The sequence below is a fragment of the Patagioenas fasciata genome, chromosome 1 (genome assembly GCF_037038585.1).
Source record: "Patagioenas fasciata isolate bPatFas1 chromosome 1, bPatFas1.hap1, whole genome shotgun sequence".
NCBI classification, from domain to species: Eukaryota; Metazoa; Chordata; class Aves; order Columbiformes; family Columbidae; genus Patagioenas; species Patagioenas fasciata.
The window spans coordinates 147,945,876-147,958,604 of NC_092520.1; the positions used below are offsets into that span (position 1 = coordinate 147,945,876).

A 12,729-nucleotide genomic window follows, 5' to 3' on the forward strand; every position below is an offset into this window, starting at 1 on the left:
CCCATATTGCCTCCTTGGAAAGAACCTATTTTTATGACACAAGGCTCTACAGGAAATGAACTGCAACATTGTACCAGTGAAGGAAGTTACCACAGGAGGTTGGGAGACTTTCTGCTATGCAAACACTGTCAGTAGTTAACATATTTTTTTAAAGATTTGCTTGCACATCCATAGAGTTTTTACTTGGTAGAGGAAATACATAATCTGGGGAAAATCAGGCTGGATGGTAGCTCTGAGTCCTTTTGACTGTAAAACCAATGAGACTGTGGGAATGCACAGTTTTAATACTTTTTTTTTTTTTTTTTGCAATGGTATTAATTTGAAACTCTTTTATACAAGTGCAGGATTGGCCTCTCCACTTGCTCATTTTTATTCTTATTGTTTTCAACTGTTGATATTTATTCATCTTTTGTAGTTTGTATTTTGTTCCTTTAATTTTTCATTCATATCATTGTTTCTCTGTTATATGTTATGTTGAAAACCTGCAGCTATTGTATATTATGTAGTGTGTACCTGTTGTAAGTGCTAAAGCATTTCTATTCCTTAATGTTAAATTATCAAGGTAAATTTGGTGCAAAATCAGTTGTGGAAAAGAAGTATCCTAGATATCTGATGATCTTAATATCCCCAAATTTTGCTTATGCATGGGTGATTGAATTTTCAATAAATGATCCATCATTTACTTCTGTTTGCTTTATTAATTAAAAAAACCCCAAACAAACAAACTCAAAAGGCAGCTTTGGACAACGTGTGAAGGTTGTTCAGTATGTTCCAATACTATAATTCATAATACACTTTAGGAAATTAATTCATAACATCAGAGGCAAACAAATAATATCAAATTAATTGTTTGGTCAACATATCTAGCTTCTGTTTTTTGCAAAGTACTTGTGAGTTTTGCCTACATTTCTGAGGTTCTGTTACTGTCAATATATAGCACATACTTAAAAAAAAAAAAAAGAAAACAAAACACCACCACTCATTTTTTGGATTTGCTAACAAGCACTTAAGTGCAAATATTCGATGTTGTAAAATTATATAGGCAAAAAAAACACCTCTTATCATCTAACACTTTCTGGATACACATTTATTAACTTCCTCTTATACTTTTCAAAATGATTGATTGCTTTGGAAATCACTGCCTCTAACATCATTTTCTAAAAAAAATTGGCAAGTGACTGTCAGAAGCATTTTTTTCATAATGTATTCTGTGAACTCTATTAGTGTAACCAATTATGGGAAACTATGCAATTGGGGAAAAAAAACCAGGGCTTAGAATTTAGATGAAAGCCGTTTCCAGCACAGTGATAGTCTCTTGGGGATGTTAGTCGTGGAGCTGTCATATATTTGTAATCTCTTGAATTATCTCATATAGACGGATGCAACTTGATTATCATTTCATTTTCTGACACCAGGCTTTTCAGTGCTGCTGTTTTCTCATTTCTGAAGTGGGATATGAAATAAAGTTTTGTGAGTACACAGACTTCATGTGATGCCCATGATCACTTGTACTATAAGTGAATACTATTGCTGGAAAAGACAGAAGTGCTCAAATACTTTTTCTTTTTCTTTTTTTTTTTTTTTTTAAGTAAGTGGGACAGTAACATTGTCTCAGCTCATTTATCTCAAACACTTCCTGGAGTAGAATGTCACACAGGTAATCCTGCTGGTTCTTGGCCTTTTATGGAAAGAGATTCTTCTGACTTCCTGATGAAACCCTGCAGCTGACCCAGAGCAATTGCAGACATTTTATTTGCTTAGTTTTCTCTACAGTTTGCTTGTTCATAAAAGGACAAAAAATGGCACACTAGACCTTACTGAGTAAGGCACTAGTGGTATAGAGCCGACAAAGAGATCACAGAGTTTTAGAATAGTTTGGGCTGGAAGGGACCTTTACAGCTCATCTAGTGCAAGCCCCTACCATGAGCAGGGACATCTTCAACTAGATCAGGTTTTTCAGAGCCCTGTCCAGCCCGGCTTTGAATGTCTCCAGCGATGGGGCATCTATCACCCCTCTGGGCAACCTGGGCCAGTGTTTCACCATCCCCGCTGTAAAAACTTTCTTCCTTATGTCTAGCCAGAATCTCCCCTCCTTTAGTTTAAAACCGTCATCCCTTGTCCTGTCACAACAGGCCCTGCTAAAAAGTCTGTCCCCACCTTTCTTATAGGCTCCTTTTAAGTACTGAAAGGCCACAAGAAGGTCTTCCTGGAGCCTTTTATTCTCCATGCTGAACAACCCCAACTCTCTCAGCCTGTCCTCATAGAAGAGGTGTCCCATCCCTCTGATATCTTGCTGGTCTCCTCTGGACCCTCTCCAACAGGTCAATGTCTTTCCTCTACTGAGGGCTCCAGAGCTGGATGCAATTCTCCAGGTGGGATCTCATCAGAGCAGACTAGAGGGGCAGAATCACTTCCCTCAGTGTGCTGGCCATTCTTCTTTTGATGAAGCCAAAGATACAATTCAGCTTCTGGGCTGCATATGTCTTATGCTAGTCAGACTCTGAGTTCACATTAGAAAGATCATCCTTTCTTTTAGTGTTCAAGGAGCAGCATTATCAGGAAATGTTTTTTTCACTAGTAATGTAGTGGACTATGCCCTACAGTTAGCCCTACAGAATGGACTTAGACTATTAGTGTTTCTGGAGATATACATAGAAGCTTTAACACGATGTTAAGTACATGTGAAAGAGTAAAAGCTTGCCAATATAGAAACATTCATCATCTCTGTAGTGGGAACAACCCCTCTAAAGCCAACAGTAGCTGGCACTTGTCATTTCTGCTCAGGGTCAGTGATACGTAAGATTCACGTGATCATCTGCAGCTGAGTAGAATAGAATACTCTGGGTCAGTTTCTACAGGAGATGTGTTGAGGTTTTTCGTTTAGGTATGGGATTGCTTCAGTTTTGAGTGATAACTAGAAAAAATGATGGAGAAAGGGTGGGTTTCTGTCCAGTTACTGAAAGCAGGGAAGGTTTCTATTATTACTGAATGTTTCTTTTCATTTGAAATGACAAATTATTTGAATATTCTGCTTTGCTAGAGGCAAACTGCTACTTTCAGCTGACTTTAAAAGTAAGAAATATTAGATAAACAAAGAATATGGTTTCCTCAAGGGAAGTTAATATTTCTGCATCCAGGCAGTATCATGCTAGCTATGCTAAGGTGTACGGCTTGACTGATCTGCTGTGCCCTAAGTGCTCTCTGAGTTTGCTACTGCAGATAGTCTCTTTGCAGTCAATGCATTGCTGCTTCAGAAGAGCATCTTTGTATGGGAAGCCACATGCACCTTGGTTCGTTCGTGTGCCAGTAGATGCCATGGTTAGTTCACAGAAGTACCTCTGTTCTCAGCTGTTCTGAAGCAGTAATAGGCTTCCTTACTGCCTGGCAAAATGAAACTGCTCTGCTAGTGCCCAAGACAGATGGTTATGTGCAGAGGCAGTGACAAAAGAAGCACCCAGGAGGCTTCCTGGGGTGCTATTGAGAGCCTTCAGCCTGCTGGACGCAGCATGCTATCTCAGGGAGTCCTCTCTTAGTAATCAGCCCTACAATCAGCAGCTGCACTTACCCAGGACAATCAAGATGTCAGGCTAAAACAAGCATTAGGCGTCCACAAGTGGAAGATGTAGTCATTATAGAGCAACAGGTCCCACTGCTTCCATACTGGCTTCCACAGAGGCAAGAACAAACACAAACCGCATTGATTCATGTCCCAGGAAAACAACTCGATTGATAAGCAGTGCTGGGAGGAAGAAAAAGAGCAGGATTCAATATGCAAAGGATAACAGGAGAGGAAAATAAATATTAGCTGTGGAGACAAAGTTTCAAAATACAATCCCCTTGAGAGGTGGCAGAATTAGGTCTCCAGTTCAAGCTTCATGTAACTTTTGGCAATTTCTGTGATAACATAAATGCTACCAAATTCTAAATGCATAGATGAGAAAACAGACAGTCTGGTAGATTTCTGTTCTGCTCTTTCCTATCGCTCTTTCAATCTATACCTCAAAATCATAATTGGCTTCATACATTCCTAACGAACTGTCTGAGGGGACAAACTTCCCTCTTCTTTCCATCCAACCTCCAACATTTATCATGAAGTTTTATTATGTTTTATTTTATCCCTTATTCTTGAAGCTTGAGGTCAGTAGTTTTTATTGAAAACCAGGAATATATATGTGTTTCTGAACAGGACAAGAAAAAGAGAGATAAATCTGTCCATTGCAGGAATTGTTATTCAAGTGTATTCAAGTAATTGAAAGGTCTGATTCTGCCAGTGTATTTTTCAATTTACATACTATATAGAAAAGGAATTTTCAGCGTGACTAAAGGAAGCAGCTAAAAGTTTGGGAATGCAAATGTTTGAATAACTCCTTTGATATCTAGAAAAGTACTATTACTTTGTACAGATGGTTATTCTAAATACAGCAGGAAAATTAAGATAAAAAAAATTTGCAAATCACTTGTTTAGGAATCAAGCACAAAATAAATTCATGCCACCCATTGTATTTTTACTATGCTAGTGTCATATGCAGTCTTTAAAACTTCATTTATATTACAATTAATAGGAAATTAGTACCAGGTATTGAAATTGAGATTAAGAATTAAAATGATTAATTGTTGTGGATTATTATCATCTGAATTATAACAAAAGTAACAACAACTTTTTTTAGGGAATTCCTCTTTTAATACAGTATTAATTGTTCAAATACTTGTTATTTTAACTGTGGAAATTGATGGCATTCCAGTAACAACAAAAGTATAGAATTTTTTTCATTCCAGTAAAGTTTACGTAGCTTTTTGCAAGAATCCATTGTGAGTTGTTCTTTTAAGACTTTGTTTGAATTGCAAAGCTTCAACAACCAAAGGAAAAGAAAAAGAAACAATCATCAGTAATAAAAATGGCCTAGAGTTCATTTGCAATTGAAAAAGATGCAAAACCGACACCTTATTTCACATATCAGCTCCCTATAAGCTTTTCATTCTTGCTGGCATATGAAATCAGTGAAGATATTGGATTATAGGAGGGAGATTATGCAAATTCTTACACTGTCAGTGAATAATTTTTCCCATTCAGTTTACAATTATAAGTGGTGATATGTGAGAAGAAACTACCCTGAACACAGAAAGATATCTGCCTAACTTCACTAAATTTGCAGAGGTTTCTGGCTATAAGTTTTCTCTTCAGTTGAATTTACTGGAAACAACTGTGAAAATTAAGAGAAGTAAGAAACAGCAAGGTTTTCTCCTGCAACAGTGGCTCTAAAAATTTGATCAGGCTAATTGATGCTCCCCTACAAGGGCTTCAAACTTCTTCTCACATCCCTCCGCTATTTATCCATATTGTGAGTAGGGAGCCCAGCCCTTGTAGAAATGCTGCTACTTCTTCTACAGGCGTAAGTGTAAAAATGAGAACACTGGTGTCAAGTGGGTCAAATAATAGAATAAGGACTATTTTTTTCATCTGAATTTGCCAGCCTCTGGACTGATTTCCCAAGAGCCCATAAAGCAGGCAGTGTAGACAGATCCTTTGTAACCTAATGGCAAAAATGATTAACACAACCATTCAGGTGTGGTTGCTAATATGGGGTGAGAATTACGCTATTTGAAGAACCTGTATTCTGTAGTGTAGCTAAAAAAGCCCAAGTTCTTCTGAATAGCTGACATACACATTTGAGGTTGGTTTTTTTTATTGTTTTATTAGTCTTATTTTGTTCTAGCATTGCTGTACCAGAAAGTGGATTGGATAGTGAGGTAAACTGGGAGCCATAAAAATAACTGAAGTTGGTATAGTGCTTAACATCGTTTCAGTTCCTTAGTTCTGTACAATGGTTACAGCACACAAAAGGGAAATAAATTAAAAAGAGATACACAGTACCAAAAATGCTTCCTTTTGCTTTAGGGCAGCTGTACTTGATACTGTTTTTTCTTCACCCTGTACTGGAAGTCAGTGGGGGTAGAATCATTACAAATATATGTAAAGTTAGCTGTTAATTGAAATCTACATCTAATTTAAGAAGAAAAATAAAAACTCAAAATAGAGATAAAATTTCATGGGAGTTATCTAAGTAATGTGCAATTCCAGTTGAATATATGGAACACGTAAGAAAATCTGAAGCATAGTTAAAAATTTGCATGAATGCCAACCTCTGGGTCCAGGCTTATGTCTTCTGAACCATGTGTTGTTTCAAGTGGATTGTAATACAGATGTGATTCTTGAGGACAGTCTGTACCTTGGCTTCCTCAGATTTGCTTGTGCTGAAGGGTTCCTGTCAGATAAGTTGCATGAATTTGGTTATCTAGTGTATTATAAAGTGAGAGAAATACAAATTTTCTAGAGCACAGGGATTCTGAAGTAAATTAAATCCTGTTTTTAAATCTCAGTTAAAATCAATAATGCTTAAGGATCCAGGGTATTTGAAAATATTACTTGTGGTAATCAATACTACCATGAGAAGTTTAAATGCTGAGCCTTACTTTGTTCATTATCTAGGTCTAAAGCTGTGTTTTCAGCTCCAAATTCCTGACCCTGTAGTGCTAAAGTCAACAAAAAATTGTGTGTGTGCAAATGGGATACTCCAGACATTTTACCCAGTCTCTGATGCTATCATAAATATATATGTGTAATTTTAATCTTAATCCTTTAGAACATTTAAAAAATCATAAATCTTGCACTTAACCCTGTGTCATTGAGTTCCAAAGAATATTTATTTTAATGATGCATTTTTTATCTTAATCCTGAGTTGCCCTATGACCTCTAGAGCTCCTAAGAAAATGTACTCAGTTCACACAAGTATGAAGAACGACCACCAGTCTTGACAGTTACTTAGAGTAGAAACTGAGTAAAATTGCTAAGACTTTCCATACTGAGACTCAGTAACCAAAAAGATACTGTCTACCAAACATCAGATGCCACACCTAGTACAAAATTACATTAAAAAGATAAAATCATCAGAGTTGTTTCAAAGGATTTTGAAAGGACTTGTATTTGAATTTGATTTGAGGAACATGGGAACTCCTAGTCTGTAGTGGCAATCTGGGACAGCCAGTCATTGCCACCAGAAGGAAAGTTAAGTGATATCTGCGTACTAGCCATGGTAGCTACTAATTTTATTTCTAACCCTTTGATCTTACAATGTATGACTCACAAATGTCTTTGATATAGACAAGAGTGTTTATTTGAAATAGTATCTATTCTAGTGTACTGCAGAATTTACCCATTGAAATAGTGCATAGAGCAACATCAGTGTTTTTCCACAAAATTAAAATCAGACATTTCAGTGCAGCACAAGCCATATTTTTTTGAGTTAGAGGTGGTAGATGTCAGAAAATGACTGCATAAACAGTGGAGCAGTAGAGAGGTTTTTCCTAATCCTAAAACCATCTCTTTCCACTTCAGAGGGGACAGTACACAAGTCACAGACATCTGGTAACTTCAATACATATACCCTTTGGACAGTCTGCTGTGCAGAGTGAAAAGATACCCCTTATTTGCTGTCTAAACATTTATTTTTGCATTAAGGCATCTTGCAGGAGATTTTCCAAGCTCTTTTTTCAATATAATTTCAATACATGGTGTTCAGAAGGGAAAGAGAAAGGACTGAGGATTAGCCCCAAACCATTGCCACTTTGTTAAGTGATGATGCCTTTCTCTGGTCTTCAAAGAAGTAGGGTAGAGCAATCACCATACGGAGATTTGCAAGTATTTTGAGCAATGTTTCTTTTAAAGTATTTCGGTCATGGGAAATAGTCCTGTCTGTCTTTTCATTCAGCATTTGAGCTCACCCAAACCTTCGAGTGTCTATCCAATTTCTCTTCAAAAAGAAATAATAGAATACTCAAGTTCATACTCCCATCTTGCAAAAATGATTTTTTCTCTATTCGCCTACACAAGTCATGTCTGAAGAACAAAGAATTAGTCCCTTTTATGAGCTGCCCACTGTGGTTTTGATCCAACTCATCTTCATCACCTCTCTCAACATAGACCTTAAACTTTGAAGCACTGGATGAGGGGGGAGGACTATAATATAGCTCCTTTTCAAACAAAAGACTGAGATCTGTTTCACATGTGGACATGAAAAACAATGATCAACCTCTGAATTCAGAAAATAATGCTAACAACAGAAGCTATGCTTAAAACAGATTTCAGATATGGCCAAAACTGTAGAATATAACAGCGGTTACTTGCCGCTTTAACAAATGAGTGACAAGAATAGCACTTCATTTGTTCAAGATTTATTTATACTTCCTAAATTAGAAAAGTATGTTTGTTAATGTGCTCTGTGGCACAAAATTCTGTGCTTTGTGTTTCAAGTAAGGGGTTGGGCTAAGGAGATGTCAAATAGCTGTATTTATCCTATGTGGACTGGATAAGCTAAATCATTTAGAAATCCTGAGAAATCTGAAATGCTGACAAGCATGAAATTTGCCCACAGTGCATGTTCACATGCTTATCAATCTGTTAATTCTCTGAACAGAATCCCAGCAAAATGACTGAACATGTGAATTGACCGGTTTACACAAAAGTCAATATTTTATTAACAGTGCAATAGATAATTTAAAGCTATTCCAAAAGTGCATTCTTCGATCTAGAGTCTACAATGCAGGAAAACAAACAAGCAAACAAAACCCCTGAAGCATGTGACTAAGTCTATCTTTACTCAAGAAAGATCTGAAGTACCTATTTCAATTTAGACAGAGTGTTAACCCAAAGGAAGTCAATAAAATTGTTCATATAAAGAGCGGAAAAATGTGAACAAGAAGCCCCAGTTTGTCTCAGAATTATAAGCAATGTATCTGTTGACTACACAGCAATCATTATTTTAGTATGTACAGTTTAAAAATACATCATGCTTACTTTCTCATGCTAGAAAAGATGTACCATAAATCCAGCGGTTCTCAAACAAATTTGTACTCTTGGGGTAGCTGGAGGTTTAACAGATAAGATATTAAAGCTGGGATATTAAAAATAAGCTTTTTAGTAGTATTCAAAGAAAGTCCTTTGAGATCACATGACAGTGCTTGAGAATGGTTGCCTTACAGAAGTGACTTTCTTACGTGCTTGTTAGAAGTTCATACTTAAAAATCCTGAGTTACTCTTAATGAACAATTTTCTTTGGACTTTTTTGGGGTACATTTTTAAAACCTTAGAAGAACAGATATTATGAATTTGTAACACACCTAGCATCTCATAATCTAAACTTTGGTGGTATTAGGATAAGTATATAGCTGTGAGGAAAGAAAAAACAAGAATTGATGGAATCTCCCTTAGATCACATTTCTCAAGTGTTGTAGCATCTGAACTGTATAACAACCTCATATTGCACGAATTTAAAGAACATTATGTCAACATAGAAACTGTCTTTCAGGATTATTAAGATGGACCTTATCCATCTTTCTGAGTATATTATCCTCCAAAAAGTTGACCTTGAGCCAGGAAAGTTATAGGTGCTACTCCTTTACTTAGCTTTTTCTAAAACAGAACAACCCTTCAAAGAACAGTAACAGCAATAAAGCTAGCAACTTTTACAAGCACATTCGTCTTTTCAAAGCACTTAGACAATACAAACTTTTCATACACATACACATGTGCATCTCATACACATACGCATGTGCATCTCATACATAAATTCTGTTGGCTAAAAATAACATAAATGTGTGTGATCTAAATATTCCACCATTTTTTTTTTCTACTGGGGAGGATGAAGTCTGAGTCTTTTCACCATCAGAAGTTGATATTCTACATTGAGGACCTGTTCATTTATGTGAATTCAATACAAACATATCAGGAATCCAGGAAGTTTTGTTCTGCTTTTGTTTTATTTCTTTTTTCAGTTCAGTAATTCTAGATCCTGTCACAAAAATATTATCCTGTTTGTATTCTTTCTGTGTTTTATAGAAATAGTTTCCGAAAATTGTTTGTGACCTCCTTGAAAGCCTATGAGGCTGCAAAAGAAGTCTCACCATGTAAAAAACAAAACAAAACAAAACAAAACAAAAAAACCAAAACAAAACAACTTTTGAATGATTTGAACTGAATTGTTGATAATACGGTCAAATTTTAATCATTGCTTTTCTTTTTTCAGGAAAGCATAGATTTGGGTGAGATCATGTTTTCCCTCTGTTATTTGCCTACTGCTGGGAGAATGACTTTAACAGTCATCAAATGCAGGAATCTCAAAGCAATGGATATAACTGGTGCATCAGGTGAATCTACTTCTTTTTTTAAAAAACAAGGTGGTCTATCCATGAAGGGAGCAAATAACTCCTTGGTTTTTGTGTGTTTAGCATGGTTGAGAAATGGAAGTAGCAGGACAATGAGTATAGACCTTGTTCAGATCTGCCAGCTATCTTTGGTCTAGCAGTTGGTATGTCTGTTCAGTATGCCTATACCTTTCCTTTGTATTGAGAGCGTATTAAAAGCAGTGTTTACCAGGGTCACTAAAATATTTGTAATTTTTTGTCTTATCAATGTGACATCCCTACAAAAAATATTGCTCTTATGTTACACATCTGAATGACGTTGAGTCCAAATGCCCACAACTGATTATCTGTTACTCAGATCCGTATGTCAAAGTGTCACTCATGTGTGAGGGTCGAAGACTGAAAAAGCGGAAAACAACCACGAAGAAGAACACGCTAAATCCTGTTTATAATGAGGCCATCATCTTTGATATCCCTCCAGAGAATGTGGATCAGGTCAGCCTCTCCATTGCAGTGATGGATTATGATAGGTAAGCACAGTTTGCTTCTGAAACCTTAATCTTCATTGAGAGGTTACCTGATCATAGCAAGGGTCTGCTTTCTGCTTCCCTGAATTTTCAGGTTGGTTCATTGTCACAAAAGATAAAGCCTTTGGGTCTTTTCTTGTAGAGGTTTTAGGTTTCCACACCTTTAAGAGCTCAGACCATTTTATTTGCATCGTAAATAACTGTGATGAGGAAGAAACACAGCTCAATCCTCTTGTGGACCACTAGCATTGGCATACATTTCTGTCCCCATCTGGTGGCCAGATTGTGTAAAAGCTTATAAATCAGTTATGTCTCAGTTAAAAAAAATGACCCTTACAATTCTAAATTCTATTTAAATGCCAGATATTTGAAATGAAAGAAAATTTGGATGACTAAAAAATAATTAAATGCTAATTACCTCACTGAATTAAGTAATAATTAATCCTTTGGTTGACTTAATAAAGAAGTTTTGTAACCTTTGGGTTCAGTGTTCACTGGTAACACATCTGAGCCTCAATTACCTGTGTCTTCACCGATAACTGACAGGAAGAGACTTCTGCTTAGAGTAGCTCAAGGACCGCAGGTTAAACTAGACAGTGAATTGCAGAATCATGCCTGAGCCAAGTCTACTTTGTTCAAGTGCTATTAGTAATGGGCTCCTGAGACTGCAGGGCAAATAAACAGTGCAAGTCCATTTTAGTAACATGAGCTTTCAGATTATTTTTCCTTGCCATCAGATTTCTGATCGTCCTTCAGCTTCTGTCAGGAAGTCTTTCTCAGTTAGATGTGAAAGGGACATTGTGATGCTGTTAGGGGGAGAAAGACACAGCAGCTTGCATACTGTCAGTCCTCTTCAGCTGCTCTTTTCATTTTCTAACAGGAAACATTATTCTGAAGTCCATATAGGTAAGGTACAGAAAATTAGTTTCTGGAGCCCTTTAACAACTCTATGATGATGCCAGGAGTATGAGGTATTAAGGTATAGCCTATTATGGTTATACTACTCTCTTTCACATTGTTGGCTGAAGTTCCAAAGACCACAAGAGTTAGAGCTGGGAAATATAGAGTGAAATGACATCTGAAGTACTTGCAACAGGAAAAGTACTCCCCACCATCTTCACCTTCTGCTTGCACAAAATATAAATGTTTTCCTTCTAGATTATTTGGTGTATTATGACCTTTCTCTGCTCTTGTGCCATTTGGGATGTAACCTTTTAATGGCAAGGGTTGTGTCTCCATCACTATTTTTACAACTGCTAGAAGCACGCTAGTAGTGGCTGGAGGTTTTTGATGCTACCATTACAGAAAGTAATATTACTGTACTACCACTAAAACTAATATCTGTAATAAACAATGTGAAAACTTTTGGCATGTGTTCTGTGCTGCACTAAACCAGTAAACTGAATTATACATCAGATGTTATTAAAACTATTTTTATTTTAAAAAAATCCTGTCTCTTTGCAATTCTCAGAGTAGGCCACAATGAGGTCATTGGGGTATGTCGGACAGGAATCGATGCTGAAGGGCTTGGAAGAGATCATTGGAATGAAATGTTGGCTTACCCACGTAAACCTATAACTCACTGGCATCCACTAGTAGAGGTAAGAAGAAGCAAAATTATCTCCTCAGTATATTGAATGTTTTTGTCTCTCACTTCTGTGCTTCTGAGAATCATGAAAATCCATGCAGCATCTGTGGAGCAACTATAAGATCCTTAGCACAACCTAAATCTAGTTGCATGGTTCTATTGATTACTTAATTGCATCACTTCAAAAGTTTCCATGATGTCCTAACAGCATTGTACTGCTAAACAATCAACACATTTGAAATTTCCGGAGATTGTGATAAGGAGCTTACATCCACTTAGTTAACATCATTTGCAAGTATTTCAAAAGCAATCATTTCCTATCTTTAACATGATCAGTTATGTTGCTGAAACATTAATCTGAAACTGATGTGCTGATTAGGCTAAGTTTAGGCAACATATCAACAACTATCTCCAGAG

The 12,729-nt window shown here is 36.6% G+C and overlaps 1 protein-coding gene across 1 annotated transcript in view; it reads left to right on the top strand.

Moving 5' to 3' along the window:
• Positions 1 to 12,729, top strand: part of SYT10 (synaptotagmin 10) — a 43,053-nt gene that overhangs the window by 22,396 nt on the left and 7,928 nt on the right. Inside the window, exons 4-6 of the mRNA XM_065846794.2 lie at positions 10,080 to 10,200; positions 10,556 to 10,727; positions 12,196 to 12,325. Of these exons, the coding sequence (XP_065702866.1) occupies positions 10,080 to 10,200; positions 10,556 to 10,727; positions 12,196 to 12,325 (423 nt within the window). The remainder of the gene's footprint in view (positions 1 to 10,079; positions 10,201 to 10,555; positions 10,728 to 12,195; positions 12,326 to 12,729) is intronic.